The sequence below is a fragment of the Aspergillus karnatakaensis genome (assembly GCF_047715665.1).
Source record: "Aspergillus karnatakaensis strain CBS 102800 unplaced genomic scaffold BJY04scaffold_43, whole genome shotgun sequence".
NCBI lineage: Eukaryota > Fungi > Ascomycota > Eurotiomycetes > Eurotiales > Aspergillaceae > Aspergillus > Aspergillus karnatakaensis.
Genome location: NW_027395755.1, coordinates 3,263 through 24,134, shown reverse-complemented (window position 1 = coordinate 24,134; position 20,872 = coordinate 3,263). Strand labels below are relative to the sequence as shown.

The 20,872-nt window shown below is 36.3% G+C and overlaps 1 protein-coding gene across 1 annotated transcript; it reads left to right on the top strand.

Moving 5' to 3' along the window:
• The first annotated feature begins 520 nt into the window (after positions 1–520).
• Positions 521–1,741, top strand: BJY04DRAFT_106799 (uncharacterized protein). The gene is made up of 2 exons (XM_073708055.1): positions 521–700; positions 786–1,741. The coding sequence occupies exons 1-2, from the start codon at positions 649–651 to the stop codon at positions 1,556–1,558; spliced, it is 825 nt and encodes a 274-aa protein (XP_073568519.1). The 5' UTR covers positions 521–648; the 3' UTR covers positions 1,559–1,741.
• The last annotated feature ends 19,131 nt before the right edge of the window (positions 1,742–20,872 follow it).

The following is a 20,872-nucleotide window of genomic DNA, read 5'->3' as shown; positions in this document are numbered from 1 at the left end:
CCCTGTACAACCTATAATTAAGATATTAAACGGTATTAGTACGTGAGTCAGATCTTGTAGAAGACACATTCATCCAGGCATCACACTGCTATTGAACAAAAGAGGGCCATGTCAATTCAGACAGCCGTGACGTAGACCTACAGCAGTCTCACATTGGGATGAGCCTCTTCGGCCCTGCACTGGGCTTATTAGGATCAACGGCGCAACCCAGGCTCGAGCACACTCCGATTCGCGCGGAAAGTTTCTCCAAGCATGCAAGCTTCTTTCAAAAGTACGACTACGACACTAGCTCTCTCGGTTAGGGTCCGTACGTCACTAATTAAATAGTCTTGCAGGGATGCTGATCCCTTGCCAGCAAATTCGGCCTCCTGGTTGGTTACGGTTTCCTGCAATGCACTGACAGCGTTAATTCTGACTCCGCAACGGGCGAGACTCAGCAGCAATAGCGGGGAAATAGTGATGCAGTGACGTATATAAGGACGCTGCAGTGCGCACGGTCGAAGCCACAGCCACCTGTTACTCTCCCACATGAACAAACAACACGGGATACCTATGTAGCCTTTGACACCGGCCAACGAATGTTCATTTGAGGACCTCTGAAACCAAACAAAACAAAAAAAGCAACCAGGTTGCGCTTCGCTTAGGCAAATGGCGACGCAACCCGAAATAGAACTAGTTGACCTGGTCATAATCGGCGCTGGTAAATAATTTCCTATCCCATCTCTTCAAGCTAAGCTGAACTCGAGAATTCAAAATCCCATCTCTGACCGCGACGCGTTGACCAGGCTGGCACGGTCTATCCGCCATCAAAACCGCGCTCGCCCTCAACTCCAGCACCAATGTGCTGTTGCTCGACTCCGCCTCCTCAATCGGCGGCGTCTGGGCCGAGGAGCGGCTCTACCCATCGCTGAGAACGAATAACCGCCTAGGCTCATACGAGTTTAGCGACTTCCCTATGCAAGAAAACCTCTCGCCTGGGTTGGTTCAGCCTGGCGAGCATATCCCGGGACGGGCGGTGCATGAGTATCTGAATGCGTATGTAGACCATTTTGGGTTTCGGGATAGGATTCGGTTGGGCTGGAGGGTTGATGCTGTTGAGTTTGTGGAGGAGTGGATTGTTACGTGCACAACAACAGGGGCAGAAGAATCAAGACAGCAGAAGGAGGGTTCATGTAGGATACGAACGCCGAAACTGATCCTCGCCACGGGACTCACTTCACAACCGCGGATTCCTACGTTCCCCGGCCAGGACTCCTTCGATGCGCCGCTCTTCCATATAAAGGCGTTCGGCCACTACCAGGACGCCCTCTTCAGCAAGCGCGGCGAAATTGCAAAACCGCACAAACAAGATACAAAAGATATACTAACCCCGATATCTATCCTCGGCGGCAGCAAATCCGCCTGGGACGCCGTCTACGCGTGCGCATCGCAAGGTCACCCTGTTAACTGGATCATCCGGTCGTCCGGAACAGGTCCTTCCTGGATGACACCCGCGCGTGTCTTCGCACCCCTGAACCTACTCCTTGAAAGCCTTCCGGGAGTCCGTGTACTTAGCTAGTTTAGTCCCTGCATATAGACGAGTAATCTAATCCGGCGGTTCCTGCACGGGACGTGGCTAGGTCGTCTAATTATAGATCAGTTCTGGGCAGGGCTAGAGATAGATATGCGCAAGGTGAATTAATACAAGGAGCACCCTAAAACTAAGAAGTTAGTACCCTGGGCGAAGCCTATTTAGACGGGGACTTCAGTAGGCATTCTAAATTTCCCCGGGGATTTCTTTGCGTTAGTTAAGCATGGACTAGTCAAGATATATATTAGGGATGTAAAGTAGTTAGAGGGCAAGAGGATTATTCTATTAACTAGAGAGTATCTTAGGACGAGGGCGTTAATCCTGTATACAGGGTGGAAGGCGTCGCCGGGGATTTGCTTTTCGCCGGCTGGGATTAAATAATAGCTTAGTTTCCCCTAGGCTCTAGACCTGTTAGACCCCAAGCTCGTCTAATAGGCCCGGAAAGATATCTACACGCGCCTATTAGTGCTTTATAGGGCTCCCGAGGCCAAGGGCTACTATATAATAGACATAAAGTCCTAATATCCTACTAATATTAAAATAGTCCTGTACCCCTTCCGCCTCGCGCGTTTTATTATGCCTCTAGATTTCTAGGACACACACAGCATAGTAATTCTTAGAACTGTAATAATATTTTATACGCTACTAATAGCTAAAGTCTAAGCCTTCTAAGTACTTATCTACCTAATTTAAGGCTCTAAACTTGTAAGTAATACTTAATATTAAGATAAAAAGTTGCTATTTCGCGAGATAGCCTTATATACGGAATACTATGCCCTCTGCTTAGTAGTATACCATAAGGCGTAACAGGCAGATTTTATTTTTAAGGCCCTGCCCTATATTAATATGCTGCTTCAGGACGCGGGGCTAAGGATAGTAAGAAAAGGGTCGTGGTAGAGAGATCTAGTCGTTACGTATTAGCTAAAGGAGTACGCGGGATTAGTTAAGGAGTAGAAAGCACGAGCGGGAGGACCTTAGTAGTAGAAAGGAAGGCGGGAGTTAAAAGATAATTAGCCTAAGGACGAGTTAGTATATAGATTATAAGGACTACTCCTGGGTATGTCTTTCTGGCAGCCTAGGCTATTACTAAACTAACTTTACTTTGTCTATCTAGCAGGGCTGCTATATAATAATCCTATATATAAGTAAGCTTAGAAGAGTCGCCGGCTTGTATTTAATAACTAGTAATAGTAGACAAGATACAACTACCCCGTTGTTTAAACTAGTAAGATCCCACGTGTAATAAAAGGGGTAGGTAAATCTGTTAGGGGTCGCAGTTATAGTCTAATTCAGTATATAGTAAGGGAAATAGGGCTTTAGTAAAGATTTATACTATATAAGTTCCCTATTAATTAGAGATAATATATACGACCACAGGGAGTAGAGAACAGGGCTTCCCGTCCGCTCAGCTGTACTTAAGCCCCTCGCCGGCTAGTTTGTCTTCGCACCCCTGAACCTACTCCTTGAAAGCCTTCCAGGAGTCCGTGTACTTAGCTAGTTCAGTCCCTGCATATAGACAAGTAATCTAATCTAGCAGTTCCTACACAGGACGTGGCTAGGTTATCTAATTATAGATTAGTTCTAGGCGGGGCTGGAGATAAATATACGCAAGGTAAATTAGTATAAGGAGTACCCTAAGACTAAGAAGTTAGTACCCTGGGCGAAGCCTATTTAGACGGGGACTTCGGTAAGTATTCTAAATTTCCCCGGGGATTTCTTTGCGTTGGTTAAGCGTGGACTAGTTAAGATATATATTAGGGATATGGAGTAGTTAGAGGGCAAGAGGATTATTCTATTAACTAGAGAGTATCTTAGGACAAGAGTATTAATCCTATACACGGGGTAGAAGGCATTACTAAGGATTTGCTTTTTACTAGCTAGGATTAAGTAATAGCTTAGTTTCTCCTAGGCTCTAGACCTGTTAGACCCCGAGCTCGTCTAACAGGCCCGGAAAAATATCTACACATGCCTACTAGTGCTTCGTAGGGCTCCCAAGGCCAAGGGCTACTATGTAATAGACACAAAGTCCTAATATCCTACTAATATTAAAATAGTCCTGTACCCCTTCCGCCTCGCGCGCTTTATTATACCTCTAGATTTCTAGGACACACACAGCATAGCGATTCTCAGAACTATAATAATATTTTATATACTACTAATAGTTAAAGTCCAAGCCCTCTAGGTACTTATCTACCTAATTTAAGGCTCTAAACTTACAAGTAATACTTAATATTAAGATAAAGAGTTACTATTTCGCGAGACGGCCCTGCATATAGAATACTATGCCCTCCACTTAGTAGTATACTATAGGGCGCGACAGGCAGATTTCGTCTTTAAGGCCCTGCCTTATATTAATATGCTGCTTCGGGACGCGGGGCTAAGAACAGTAAGAAAAGGGTCGTGGTAGAGGGATCTAGTCGTTATATATCAGCTGAAGAAGTACGCGGGATTAGTTAAGGAGTAGAAAGCGCGAGCGGGAGGACCTCGGCAGCGGAGAGAAAGACAGGAGTTAAAAAATAATTAGCCTAAGGACAAGTTAGTATACAGATTATAAGGACTACTCCTGGGTATATCTTTCTAGCAGCCTAGGCTATTACTAAACTAACTTTACTTTATTTATCTGGCAGGGCTGCCATATAATAATCTTATATATAAACAAGCTTAGAAGAGTCGCCGGCTTGTATTTAATAACTAGTAATAGTAGATAAGATACGACTGCCCCGTTGTTTGAACCAGCAAGATCCCACGTGTAATAAAAGAGGTAGGTAAGTCCGCCAGGGGTCGCAGTTATAGTCTAATTTAGTGCATAGTAAGGGAAATAAGGCTTTAGTAAAGATCTGTACTATATAAGTTCCTTATTAATTAGAGATGATACATACGACCACAGGGAGTAGAGAACAGGGCTTCCCGTCTGCTCAGCTGTACTTAAGCCCCTCGCCGGCTAGTTAGTAGTATAGTAGGTGACCACATGCGAATCCTAGCTATTATATGTCCGTGTTTACTATTTTTTTCTTAACTCGTCAGGTTTAGCGCCCGTGCTATTTTATCTTCAGTCCTTCGCCTGAAGCCCCTAAAATACTCTAAAAATCACTCGCCAAGCCTGCAGTCTGGGAGCGGGGTTTTCTCTCTTCTTCCGTTATCTTCAATTCCCTTCGCGAAAGACATTATACTACGCATTAATAGTGTGCCTCTCTTACAATATCTGCCTAATATAGATAATTCAAGTCTTGTAAGATCAACCTTAATATTCCCTATCTACCTAGCATAATAAATCGACAGAAAATAATATTATATACTTCCTACCCCTTTTTTTCTATTAAACAAGTAGTAACATTCTAGGATCTAGCCCGTCGCTAGTCCGAAATAGGCAAGCGATCAGCTTTAGCAGAATATCGTCCGTCTACCTCAGGTTGCTTACTACTATTTAGTTGTCGATTCGCCTATATCCGTAACATTTTCTACCTCTCCTTTCACGACCTATTCCCGACCCTGTAATAGCTGACTGCAAAAATTAAAACCGTGTTAGCTAGCATTAACGGGCAGTATATTACTTAAGAAAAAGCAGAAATTAAAGCAAGCTATTATTACAGCCACTATAGCTAATTAGAAGATCGAAATCACTAGTAAGAAGAGTAATTAATACTATCAGATAACTATCCGCGTGCACGGTAAGAAGTGCGCTAGTAGTCTTCTAGGAAGCACGTATTTCTATCAGGCATTAACAATATCAAGGGAAACCACCCCGCGAATAATATTTTTACCATGACCACGATATTTAATTACAACTCGAAAAGTACCATGCCATGGCCGAAAGTATTAGAGACAAAGTAATACAAGGGTAATAGGAATATGTTATAGTTCGTGTATTCAAGATAATAGAGAATATAATAATAGAATTCCGGGGCGACTCTTACAATATCTTAGACAAAACTAGGGACTAACAAGCTAGTCCTTTTAGTAAAAAGGATAGCTTAGTAAGACGAGAAGTTTAGCTAGGTAATAGATACTTCGTCGCGAAAGCACATATCAAGTTTAAGAGATAATTTTTATTATAGAACAGTCAAAACAAAATTACTTAGTAAATACAAACAAATATTTATATCTAATATTCGCGACGAGGAGGCCATCTTCTTTACCTCTCGAGCATAATATAGTAATATAATTCGTGACTGCCAATCTTCCAGCCTTAACTTCCTCCATCTATTTCTTGCTCGTATATACTCTATCTAGAACAGGCTACGGGAGGAAATTAATCACGTTTTATCAGGGTATAGAAGGAACTTCGATATACTAGTTAAGATTACCTTTATATATTATTCGAGGGTCGTTGAAGTGCTTGAAAATAAGGTTCTTACTTAAAAGAGGAGGAATATCAGGTTTATTTAGCAGATCAAAATAATACTTATATTTTTTCCGCGGCTCTTAATATATTAGGGTTTCCACAACTAGTTAATTAGTACTTGACACCCATACTTCCCCAGGAATACTTATATCTGAGGAAAACTTTAAAATCTGAATTATCAGGTAACTCCGTCTCCTTTATTATCTTTAAGATATTAATTAACTTTAGCAGCCATACCTCGCGCTTGCTAGACTTAATATTACTAACAAGCTTATAAAAAAGATCCCAACCTATTTTACTACTAGCCCAGGATATTAAAGGGTATAATATTACTTATAATATCAGACCATTAATATTTAACTCACGCAGGATCTTATATCTCTAGTTTATAATATTTTTCCTTTATTATTCTGTCTGGCAGTCGAAGGGTAATACCTTTACACCCTAAAAAATATAAATAATATTTCTCCAAAAAACAGGGATTCGACCTGGTCTAATTAAATTAAGATATATCTTTACATCTTCCTTTTTCTTCTTAGCCTAATCTTGCGAGTGCTTTAATTTGGAAAGCTTGACCGATTAAATAGTATAAGAGAAGCAGGATATTACTCCAGCCAGCTTAGATATAAGGGCCTTTATTTCTCTTTAATTATTAGGACCTGGTTTAGCCCTACTAAGTATTTTCTCTAATCGCTTAATCTTCGAGATAAGCAATTTTATCTGTAAGATAAAGGATAACATAGTTAGACAGCAGGTAAGAGATTCTTAAGTTTTATTTCTCAGGCTTAAAAATCTCAAGGAACTCTCCGCCTAAAATCACGAGAATCTCCCCGCCTTAAAATAACGAGAATCTCTCGGCCTTAAAATCACGAGAACTTCCACAGACAGGGATATTCTACAGGGTAGCCTAATTACAGACCTTTACTAACAAATTAATAGTCCCTGAGAGCCCTACTATATCTAAGCTATACTACCTGAGTTACCTAATTATTACTATTAAAATAGCGCTTGCCCTACCCCTTCCGAGACAAAGTAATAGTAGTATATAGTTGGCTGTGAGGTAACAGGAACTAAACCTAAAATCTAGCTCCAAGCTAGTTATTTACCCTACTACTAATATAAAATCCTAAAGAGCTAATAGGGATCAAGCTCCCTATAAAAAGGAGGTTAATTATAATACGAAGATATAAGGGATCCTTCCATCTCCAAAGCTGTTCATCTTTATACTTGTCTATAAACTAGAATTCTCTTATCTTTGCTATAAAAACACAGCCGAGTTAAAGAAAATCGCCTAATCTATAGTCCAGCCATGCCCGAACAAGGTACAAGGAATTAGTTTAAATCTTAGGAAGCCGAGAATAGCAAAATATTATTAGATAAACAGACTACGCGACTAACTAGATTAATAATAAATCTAGAGCGCTCTATTAAGAAGAGTATCTAAACGTGGAGAAATTAGGCTGCAAACGCGATATTATTCTAGGGCAGGTCTTTTAGTACTAAAACTAAGTTTTTATGTTATATACTTAATCTTGACAGCGACCTCTAAAAACAGAAGACAGTTACCTAGAGAACAGCTAGAAAACCTTAGACCCGCAGAGACAAGGAGATAAAACTCGCGCGGTATAAAGAACCCTTACAACACCGAGTTTCCTTAATTATCCTTAATAATATAATTGCGCAAGAGATAAAGCGATTAAAAAAGTTTTTTAAGATAGAAAGAGCCTCCGAGTTACTTAGCTTTAATAAGTATCTTACAAGTATAATTAAAAATATTATATATAAAGTCTTGAAACAAGCGCAAGAAAATTTATATCACAGATACTTATACCTATAATAATAGGGGGCAAAGTGGTCCTTACTCTTAGAAAAGTATATTCTAGCTCTGTTAAAGGGTGGTATAAATAAGTAAGTAAAACCAGAAATCTTATCTTTATTTATGATTATATACTTATATTATTAGTTTCGAGAAACCTAGCCTAATAGAGGTTAAAGTTAAGGTATTAAATATATATTTACAATATATATTTAGCCCTAAATATTAAGAGCGAGCTAAACAAGCGTATATTACTATACAGCAGCAACTTCCTTAAAGCTATAGAATATAGATTTAAGATAATTATTTAGAAGAGCTATAGTATAATTCCCTTACTATTTTTATAAGTCTATTATTAGATATCTACACCAGATATGCGTTAAACCAAACTGCGAGTTCTCCCGAGGCGGTTCGATTAGTTATATGATCAGAAGAAGCATAGTTTTACTCTAATAATATCATGCAGCAAGATAATTAGACTTTTCTTTTCTTCCTTTTCGAAACTTAGGATTACTAGCAGGAACCTCGTCTATAATATAATATAAATAGTCTTTACCCAGTACTAGCTCGCCATGCGTCTAATAAGGATTTTTCCGGAACTAATACTACCTTATTTTTTAGTCGGCTTGATCTATTCGCTAGCACGGGACCTGTAATAGGTAGAAATAATATACTTATATCTAAGAAGTATAATAATATAGATACTACTATTTTAGTTAATCCTTACTACCCTACTCTATTTACTAATATAAGCTTTGTCTATCTAAGAACCCTATATTAGCCTAGACAAGACACTAGCAACACGGATATTAGCCTAAATATAAGAATATATAATACAAGTATTATTATTTACGAGAACACCCTTGCTAAACTTTAGCAACACGACTTATAGGGAGGATGCGTAAGAAACTCATGCAACCCCTATACCAGGTAATATTCTAATATTCTGTTTTACAAAAGATATACCAGCCTGGGCTTTAAGTTTAACTAACTTAATAGGCTTTCTAACCTTCCTGAAACTATCCGCATAATAATATTAAATAGTTTACAGCGTGATTAAAATATACTAACTACATATTTATTTATAAAAGATTTTTATTTTTAGATTAGAACATCAAGATAGATAGTTTGGAAAAATAGGAAGTTTAGAGTCTTGGAAACTATTAAAACGCACGCTATTTAATACCCCCCTAACAACAAAGGAAAAGACTACAACGCGAAATTCCAGGCTAAAAGCGCGTTTGACAAACTCGCTAATTTTAGTGTCTAAAGCCTAGATATTAATTATTAGGGAAGCTAAAGCTATTAGTAGCAAACTTATAGAGGATAAGGTAGTTAGCTAATTAAAAGCAAGCTAGTAAATCTAAATATATTAGAGTTATAAGGAGATTATAGCAAGCAAAGAGGCGGTTAATAACGCTATACCATAGCACGCGCCCTGTTCTACCCTGCTAATAGTTATTAAAAATAAGGAGAGTAATATGCGCAAGCTAAGCCGGATAGGAAATAATATATAAATATAAAATAGCTATAGATAATTAGATAGTAGTAAGTAGGACTATCTAAACTAGTCTAGTAGCTTCTAAATAGACTAGAGCAGCAAGGCTAGTATAATAACTACTTAAATACATGTCAGATGCGGGCCTAGTACTCGGATAGTTTAATATATTTAGGGTAGATACTCTAGAGGACTAATAACTTATAAAATTAAGGTCCTCTATCTGCTAGAGCTGATTTACTACCTTAAAGTATAGTCTAGGAGATTCGGGTAAGTACCTTATACCTAGTTGTCCAGACATATATTAAATTATTACTAAGACCTTAGTATCTAGTATATATTATTAGAAACTATGCAGCCTAAACAAACAGGTAGACTATACTAATCTTATTATTCTTAAATTGCTCTTCTAACTGTTAAACCTTTAAAATCTTACTAAGTATCTCTGATTTTAACTTATTAAACTACAGACCCTGCATGGCATGTTCTAGCCCCTTTATATCTTTGCGCAAGAAGTAGATTAAAAGGCAAACTTGATTTATTATATATTATAAGATAATATAAATAATTATCTCCTTTCTAAAGAACTTACCATATTTAGTTAGTTTATATAGTACCTTATATAGAACCTTTGTTAGCTACTAAGTTAGTTAACCCTCCTCCTTATATAGATAGTTAGTATTTTTTTGCGGCTTAATATAATTTATAAGAACCCTAAGGATCTTACTATATTCTTACCGCTTAAAGCTGGTGAAAGCAGCCTGGTAGTATATTAAGATACTATTATTATTACTAATTCGCAAGGTTACCTTCTTATCTGATTATAGAGATAATTATTTATCTATTTTGAATTCTAGGATTAAAGGATTACCTTAATAGTCGTGGATTTTTTTTAACATGGTTAGATACATAACTAATAATCCCTAGAAACTTCTGGTAGAGGCCTGGTATAAATAAAGATATATTTTAGGATCGAATAGATAGTAACTTGGCGATCTTTAACTCTCTATCATAATTAATATATATTAAGGAGTAATAAGAGTATAGTAGGCTAGAAATTATCTCTGCCTGGCCTATACTTTCTTGCAAGTTTAAAAAGGGTCGTTTTACTTATCTTAATATAAGAGATAGATCAGGGGTTCTCTTATTAGAAGAAACAGTTATAGGTAAGTAATAATTATAGTAGTATAGCTCTGTCATAGCTAAAATAGATATATAAAGTTCTATAATACTAAGCAGGATATTAAATATCTAGAAAATACATAATATAAATAAGAGTCATGCAAGATTAATAGTTGCGCAAGATTAATAGTTGCGCAAGATTAATCCGGAAGAGTAAAGCCTTATAGTTAAGCAGGCTTTTTAGGGTACTAAGGCTAATATATTCTTTCCCCCTGTCTTGTAACCCCTCTATAGTAATACACGCGCTGGTCCTTAGTATAATACGGTTATATATAAAAGGGCGAGCCTCCTTTACAATAATAATAATATTAGTCACCACGAAAAGCTCCTTCATAATACCTATCCTCTTCTACTATTTATATAAGTAGTAGTACCATGTACTATAGATATAATCTAACAGTTTTATTACTAGTCTCTTAATAAATAGAGCTCTGCTCTCCCGCGGAAATATATAAAATTAATATTAGCACTAAAATCTACTAGTACAGAGATTTTATTAAAGAGGATATAAGGTTCCAACCTTGCCCGGATATCAGCACTCTAAAATACCCTAAGCGCATCGAGAATAAGTTAGCTTCTAGCAGAGTTAAGGGAAAATACGGACAGGTAAACTATAGAAACCCGTAATTAAATTTTATATATCTACTAGCTCTTAATATTCTAAAATAAACATACTCAATTATGAAGGATTTCTTCTGCTTCCCTATAATTCTCTGCCCAGTACTTCTGCATAATTTGCCCACTAACAAGTTTATTAGTTAAGGGGAACTAATTTAAGGCAAATAGCGTATTAACCTTATCCTAGTAAGCTTACTAGTTATTCCCAGATATAAAAGGGCCAGGTAGTTAATAAGGCTAATAGTTAGTTATAATTATATAGAAAACCGAGCCTAGACTAAAGATATCAGTTGCCTTAGTTAATTCCCATAGTTTACTAGGATTAAAAAAGCCAGAATCAGGTAGATGGCCTCTATTTATATTACTAGACATAAAACTGCCAAAGTCACAAAGTAAGAGATTAAAGTTATAGAGTAAGAAATAGTCAAGTCGCAGGTCTAAATATATAATACCTTTCTCATAGATAAAGTAAATAGCTTCCATGGCTTGCGAGTATTATTTTAAGCATAACAGGAAATAAGTAAGACTAACATGCTAGTCTAGATAGGTTTAAAGATCTCCGCCATTTGCTTCTATAAGTAAAAGCCCTTAAGAGTTTTTTAAAGGACCAAGGAACCTAGTCTTTTTATTAACTACTATATAAGTAGGAGCATAGATTTACTTACTATACTATTTTTAAATAGTGCCCTAAGATCTCATAGATCTACTTCTTAACTCTAAAACTCTTCTTTACTTCTTTAATAAGGTAATAAGTTAGTTTAGATATTAAATACTACTATACAAAGCAAGGTAACTTTAAAACTATACTATATTATAGTCTTATAACTAAGGCGGTTAAACTATAACTTAGCTCTTCTCTAGGTAGTTTATAGGGCAGTAACTAGTTATTCGCATGGCCTTAGACTTAATAATCTTCGCATTCTCTAATATCTGCATAATGATTTACAAGGGAAGCATAGCAAATTATAAAAAAAAGATATGAGACAAGTCTATAAAAGAATAACCGTATCTAGTATTATATTTAATAGATATAATAGAACATGCTACAAGTAGTTTAATAAGAGCCCTACTTAGTTAGAAGCACTCTAGAATAGGCTTAGTAACTTTCTCAAGCTTAGATAAATTAATAATAAAGTAATAATAAAGCATGGAAGTTAGGAAACCCAGGGGCTAAAAGCAGGTAGGTAGTAATACAAACTTTACAAACAGGCACGGTTTAAACCAGGTTACTACCGCAACTCTTGAGCTAATTAGATAGGTTTTTAAGGTACTATATTATTATAGTTATTACATGCTCTTAGTTATGTTCTTAGAGCATCTCTAGAGGCCTGTACCTATAAAGCAAGACCAGGCTTTTAAATTTTAATCTATATAATAACAAAAAATCAAACCCTCTTAATTAAGCAATAATCCGTATTAGTGCTTAGCCTTACTTTTAAGGTCTAGAAGTAATCTAAGTTAGCTATAATAGCTTCTAACTTCTTTTTAATCAGACCCTAGTCATATCTAATACTTTACTCGCGAGAAAATTAGGAAGTAAACAATCATGCAATATCTAACAGGATTATATCTAGTACAGGGTAAAATAAAATAATTCTACAAAACAAAAGACTACTGTCCTTCTTCCTAGATATACCCGCAAGTAGGTAGCATTCGGTAGCTTGACTTGTCCCTAATACAAGTAATTTTATTAACTTAATATCTCTTCTATATTACAGCCTTAAGAAAGTTTAAACGCGCTATTATAACCAGAATTAATCTTTGCGTTACTACCCTTTAATAGTTATTAAGACCTCCTAAAGCAAGAGTAAGTCTCTAGTTAGACAAGGGATTTTTAGGAAAGTTAAAGCTTTCCTACTACTCAGCGGCCGACTTCCATACTATAAATATCCTAGAATTTATATTATAATCATGATCAGCAGGCGCATAGAGAAAAAGTATATAAATATAAACCTTTTGCTATTTCGCAAAATTATTATAAAACCCTAACCACAGATCCCTATTACAATAATCTTTATATTTATTTGTACTCTACGTCTGTGAATCCTAGTCATATCTAGGCTAGTACTCGTAAAGTATTTTCAGACTAGCTATAATCTAGGGCTAGGGATAATTAGTGCAAATCAAGAATTAACCAAGAGACAAACCTTAAGAATTAGCTAATTAGAAAAGTGCAGGAACTTAGCTTCACGCAGGATCTTCTCGGGATCCTACTATTCCTGCGAGCTGCCTAGATACGCGGTATAGTCCTTAGCTCGGAACTCCCCTGTTAAGAAGTTATAAGGGCGGTGCGGGAGGATAAGTACGCTATCCTTATATAAATTAGTAATAATATCTATGTTATACTCTAAAGAAGTAGCTATTAAGACTACGCTTATAACACGGGTAAACTTAATCTTAGACGGCTAGATCAGCATTAGTTACGAGCTTAGCAGGTAGTTAAAAAAGTCAAGCTAGTAAGCATGTGAGATTACGATAGTATATAATAGGAGGAAGAAAAGTTTATTTATAGCCTACTTATTTATACTATAATTAGCAGGATATTATAAAGTTAGGGCAGGGCGGGCATAAGACAAACCTAGAGAATAATTAAGTCTAAGTCTAAACTTAAGACTTGGTTATACTAGGTCTAATTAAATACAAGGAGCTTGGTATAGTTCTCAGACCAAGTTACTGTAGTAATATTTAGTAGGTAAGTAGGATAAAACAGGTAGAATAGTAAATATACAGTCTCTGCCAGGACAGCTTTAGACTTTAACAAGAACTAAATATATATTATACTTATCACGGGCTTTGCACAGTAAGCGGCTTTCTATTAAGAAGTTATTATTATAAACAGAGAAAGTAGATAGGTATATTATCAGATAATCAGGGTTACTATTAAAATAATATAATATATTAAACAGCATAACCAAGTTACAGAGATACACGCTATTAATAATATACTAGATATAGGCAAAGCGTGTCTAGTTAATCAGGGCTATCATACTAGTATTACTTAATATCTCCACGCGCAGTTATAAAAGGGTTATAATAATAATAATAAATACTACTATTACTCTAGTATTAAGCAAGGCTCTTGTAGAGAAAAGCATGCTTCTAGAGATAATAGCCTGTAAAAGTATAGCTTTAAGTAAATAAAATAGTAACAAGACTTATATACTTTTTTTCGTGAGATATAAAACTATAAATCTGTTTGTTATTAAAAAACTAGTATTACCCTTAGCAACTTCTACAAATAGTAATTATTACATAGCTTTTATTATTACAGGGTAAACCCTTGCTAGTTACTAACTTGTAAGTACTACTCTATTACTATTATAAAGGTAAATAATACTTATCCAGGGAGAAGGGAACTTTATAGCGCCAGGTCTATTATAGTATAGCCTTAGGATAGCTAACCTCTTTTTTATACAGTAAACTAGGCAGACTTTATTAAAAAAAAGCTTAAAACTAGAGAACCTGGGCTGTAAACTACGCTATTATATTATATAGGAGCCCGTCAGGCTTAAGCATCTTAATATTAGTAATTTAACTTTAGATAAATAAGGTAAGGGTATATAGGCCAGCAAACAGTGCGTGAGAATTTAGAAAAAGTTTCTTTTATTAAATTAATTAAGGTTATTAATTAGCGTCCCTCTAGCCCATAGGTATCTAGACAGAGCCTATTACTTCGCCCTTTATACTTGATTTTATTTCTATTATTCTGCCTAAGATATTAAAGGAATAGTTAGGAAAGTCCTGGCTTTCCTATAAATAACTCGAAATATTATTATATAACTATCTTTATTACCGGGTGTAGTAATAATAGTATTAGCTCTAGCCTTGCCTTAATATTCTTAAAATAAGTTGCTTAAGGTTTATTATTTACTTAATTTACTTAGTTTACTTAGTCTACTTAGCTTGCCAGGTTTGGCTTGGTTTGCTTGGTTTACTATATTTACTGATAAGTACGCGAATTCTTTAATACCCAACTTGTTCCGGGATGCAAGGTAACAGGATTTAGCCTACTACCCCGCGACGTCTCGAACAAGCCGCCGACTAAGAGATCAGTCATAATTTTTTATCTATCTTTAATTAGCCGCGGAAGATATCACTTTAAAATCTATTCTCCTAGTATATATTTAACTATAGTAGTAGCGTTAACAGGGCTGAGCTAGCGGTAGACAATAATTAAACAGCAGGACGAGCGGGACAAGAAAACTACCCACTAGCTCGCATATGGGGTTCCGATTTATTTATTATAGTTGATAGAACCCGATAAAAACGAAGTTAAAGTAGTTCTACACTTAGTGTTTTCTTTCTCACGGGACTAGAAAATATAGTAATGGTTAGAGCTACTTCTTAATGTCCTCTGATCCTATTAGACAGACAAACCACCAGAAGAGACAGATAAGGAAATCTTTCTAGGTCTACCACGGACCCTTACAATAACAGGTAGTAGAAAATCCTCAAAGCTACAGATCTACCGTGGTGGCGGGACTAGGACGTCAGCTATTCTATTAGAAAGCTTATATTTCTATAAGTACAACCAAGTATAGCGCTAAGAAGGTATTACTAGGAAACACTAAGATTTTTAAGCAAGTATATTATAGCAGCATCCTCTACGGGACTAAAAAGGTCCTTGTCCTTCATGCGTGAAGTTCTATAAGGCAGATAAAGCAAGCATGGGCCCGACTACTCTATAGCAGTTCTTATAATATCCTAGAATAAACACCTACTCCTAATAGCCACTATTATTTTAAGAGAAAAAGTCTAAAAAGTAATGGTTAAGGGCTAGTTATTATTACTATGTAAGTTTGCGGTATAAGGCTCTAGCTTAAGAGGGCTACTTAATACTATAAGCTCGGCATCCGTATTAGCTAAAAGTCATGAGATATCTATTATTTAAACATAATATTCTACTAAATAAGAGAGGGGTTGATTCTGCTAGTAATATTAAGCGGGCTAGTAACAGGCTCGCGAACTTTACCAAGCAGAGAATAAGTAAAGGTGATTAAGAGCGCCTATTAGTTACTATAGTATTAATAGTAAATATTTACTAAGGCAAATTTGTGGCGCGATAGCCTGTTCCTTAGATAATAAAAACACATGCTAAAAGCTAGGGCAAGGGAAAACCATTATTAATATAAGATATAGTAATCTATTACTATTCTATAAACTTGTTTGACCCTTATATATTATTATTACTATATTAGTGGTCTTATAGCAGATTAGGTTATACCTAGTAGGAGTTTTATTAATTTTATATTAACGCCTCCTGTGAGAAAGGGGTTTCTCATAGGCTTGGTTGAATCAGCGTATTTAAGACTCGGGAACCTAATAAGGAAATAAGGGCTGTTTTCAAGGATCGCGGAAATAGTGTAGATTAACGCTAAGGTTCAGAATCTCGCTCCACGAGGATTCTGAAGTTAGTATACGCTTAGTCAGCCCGCGGCTGAGTCAGCACTAGCAGGATATTCGCGTGTTTTTATAATTACCTTCCCCCCTCGCAGGCCTTGGTCCCTAAGGCCAGGGGTTCTTACTATCTAATCTAGATACATGCTTAGCGAGCGCTAGTAAAAACCCTGTACAACTAGCAAAACCTTTTCACGGAGGGAAAAGCTACCGCAGGAAGGGAAAAGGCCTTCTCGCGGGTAACTCACCACTATATAATAGTATATAGAGTTATCTTCTTAATACTTTCCTATCTCTTACAGATAGTATAATCATATAAATATTCCTCGCAAGCAGCCTTTATAGCTAGTACAGCTCCGCGAAGTATTTATAAAGTAAAGTAAGTAAAATCCGCGTAGGATTAGCAGCTCCTAACTAGTAGAACTTTATCCTAAGTAAGAGTTTTATAAAATATTTAAGTAAAGCGCGAAGTAAGTACTTAAGTAAAGTACTGCCTTACAAAGTATCTAGAAAGGTGTTACTTCCTTCAAGCGCTTCTGGTAGGCAACCGCGTGGGTGAAGTTAAAATTCACCTTACTTTTAGAAGGAACAACGCCTATATAAGACCTCTTCCTCTCCCAACTCGTCTCTTCTCTTCTTTCTCTCTCCATCCCCGCGTACTATACTAATAGTAGGTACACGGTTCCATAGTTTACTAATCTATTATTAATTCCTTGCTTTATATTACTTATTTCCTTCTACAGGTATTATTTCTATTGCTCGCGAGTAATACCTTACTTATTTCCTAGTAATCACCTCGCTTCTACAATCACCTCGCCTATTTCTCAGCGATTACCTCGCTTCTGCGATCACCTCGCCTGTTTCTCAGCAATTACCTCGCTTCTGCGATCACCTTGCCTGTTTCTCAGCGATCACCTCGCCTGTTTCTTAGCGATCACCTCGCCTGTTTCTCAGCGATCACCTCGCCTGTTTCTCAGCGATCACCTCGCTTCTGCGATCACCTCGCCTGTTTCTTAGTGATCACCTCGCTTGTTTCTTACTTTACAAAGGCATTGGCTAACCTTAAGTAGTCCGCGAATATAATAATAGCCGCTCCTGCTCCCGCCTTCCCTGCTTTTAGCATCCCCCCTACTACTTAATAAGGGCTAAACCTTTTAAATAGCCTGTCGACTCTCGAGCGTAGCTATTTAGTAATATAACCGCGGGCTAATACTATTAACTACCTTCCTCCCTAGACTATAACACGCGGGACGCTTATAGTTATTATAATAAATATTTACTACTAGCCTATAACTTAGGTAAGTATTTTATTAAGCTTTATAAAGCTTTATAAAAAAATTCTTAATAAATAAAGCTAATTTCTAACTAGCTGCCTGCTAACCTTCTTATTATAACTCCCCCTAGCCCCGCGGGCCTACTCCTAAGAGCTGCCTAGAACATACTACCTCTAATAGCTATATTTATTAATAACTAAGCTATAGCTCGGCTTGTTAACTATCCTAGTATATAAGGTAACCGGCCGCAAGTTATACCGCCCGGTTTAATACCTGTTATCACGGTTATATTACTAGGTCTAGCTTCTTAGACAGGACTTAAGCCCCTGTCTCTCTAGGAGCATATATAAATCTTTACCCTAGTATATTAATATATCTGCTTTTATAATAAATTATTTACTAACTAGCTTATTAAATAGTATTAAACTCGCGAGACTATTTTTATTACCCGTGCTAGCCGCAAACTACTACCTAGAAATAAGTATATAAAATATATTTTATTATTCGCGGGTACTATAAAGCATAGGCCTGTATTTGCGGAATATATTTCTAGTAAGATTAAGTAGAAGTATAATAACTACTTTTACCGCGGTATTCCCTGCTCGCTTACATAATAAGAACCAGGTATTAGTCTAACTTCGCCTGGGTATTATATAGGCTTATTAGTATATTTTTAATTAGGAGCAGTCTAATAAGGAGAGCCTTACTTCCACGAATAAAGCTTTATTATTAGATTTGGGTACCTTATATACTATACCTCTTACTAAAGCACGTAACAGGCCTGCGATACTTCCTAAGCTTGTAATAATACCGGCCGCTAACCTGCTAGCGTAACTATATATAATAATAATACCTTACCCCGCTTGTGCTTTTTATTTTTAGGTATTTATTTATAGAGTTTATTTTAGGCCAGGTATATATATATCCTTAGCAGCCTAGTTTTTATCCTTTTATAATATTATTACTACAAAATTTAAAGGTTTTTCTACTACTTTAACTTCTCTTATAAATCTCTTAAATATTTATAGATGCCTTAAGTAGCTCGCAGGCTCCTATATAATATTATTCTTGCCTGGCTTATACTCTTTCTATTTAACTTAATATAGTTATCCACAACTATTCTTATCTCTTTTCCTTGTGAGGATAGCTTTAGGTATATAGTAACTGCTATCTACCTTTACAGGATATATAGGGAACTATTCCGTAAAATCAACTCTTTCTATTTCCTAATGCTCGCGAAGTATTAAAATATAAAAGATATTATAGATATCTAGCCTCACAGGTAAGTCTAAATAATATATGTTCTGTCTAACACGTTTAATAACTTGCCAAGCTCTATAAAATAATATATCTAGCTTGCGAGATAGTCGCGTTAAAGACTAGTTCTTCGCGCTAATCCATATATGCTCGCTAATCGTGAAGGTCTTAGTAATATACTTCTTATTATAGTACTTCTTTTAGTACTCGCGGGCCTTCTCTAAAGCCTTAATAGCGCCTTCGCGGATCCCTTATAGCTAAGCTACATAATCTATAGTACCCTTCTCCATAATATCCTAGATATCTAGTTAGGTGTCCAGCGCAAGCACGCGAGGGTGCTTGCCTATTTTTATATAAAATAGAGTAGTACTTATTAATACCTGCTCTAAGTTATTATATATAAACTCCGTGAGTAGTAAGAAATTAACCTAGTTATCCTAGTTAAAGTTAATATAACTTCACAGGTACTGTTCTAAGATATTATTTAGGTATTCTATCTAGCTATCTATTTATAGATAGTACGCGGTACTTAATAACTACTTAATTTTAAGATAATATATTAAGTTAGACTAGAACCCTAGTGCGAAGACTAATCCGCGGTTTATTATAATATTCGCGGGTACTCTATATAAGTAAATTACCTCGTGGAGTATTATCTCCGCGAGCTGTGCTCTCTTAATTATTTTATAAATAAGGATAAAATAAGCTATCTTGCTTAAATAATTAATAATAATAAGAATCGCGTTATATAACTACTAGTTAGGATCCGTGATCCCCGTGCTAGCTAGTAAATTAGTAATAAAATCTATGCTAATCTATTCCCACGTCCCTACGGGGACTAGTAAGGGCTGTAGCAAGCCCTGCTACTTACTATATTTAATCCTCACGCCTAAGTATATTACGCAGCTCTAATAATATTCCTTAATAAACTTATATATATATAGCCACTAAAATCACTAATAAATAAGCTTTTAGGTTTTTTTTAAAGTAAAGTATCCTATTAAAAAATTATTATAGAGCTTCGCGAGTATTTTAAAGCGCAGGAAATACTGGTCTAGGATATATATCTTTCCTTTATAATAAAGTATACTACCCCTATCTAACCAGAGGCTTAGCTCTAATCTACCCCCTTTAAGTATAATATACTTAGTATTAGGATTTACTAGGCCTTTACGGACATCTCGCGTAATAAGGTTATTTTCTAGTAGTGTTGGAAGCTTCTCAAGCAACTTAATAGAAGAGTCCTCGCGAAATAGTTCTTTACTATACGAGATACGCCAGGCTGTTGCCCGCGTAGCCCGATACTGCCTGGTATCAGATCTATTAACTATCGCGATCCTTGCGACTAGTTCCTTACCTAACTCTTGTAGTACAAGTATCTATTCCGAAGCTAGTACTATAGCTATAGCCTGCTTCGCGGATAGGCTAAGCTAATTTTATAGCTTGCTAAGGGCACGCTCTTAGTACTCTAGCTTATTCTTATAATAAGCAGATTCTATATAGTCTACTCTACGCGACGGGCTGTCCGCCGGGTTAAGCTTACCCGCGCGGTAGACTATCCTAAATCTAAATCCTGCTAAGAACTAGGACTAATAGATCTATATTCACGAGAGAGTTTTAGTCCACAACTAAAAGTTCTATAATACTTTATAATTTATAATAACTTTTATTTCCTCGCGACTACCCTCTAGGTAGTGCCGCTACTCGCGGAACAATTTTATAATAACTAGAAATTCTTGCTTGCTAATACTATAATTATACTTAGTAATAGTTATTTTCCTAGAGAAGAATACTACTAGGCGCCACGCGCTATTTTTTTATAGCTAGATTAATATACTATAAACTACCCGGCCAGAAGCATTACTCTCTAACTATATAAAAAAGAACTTATTCTAATAAGTTAGCTTTATTATCTCAC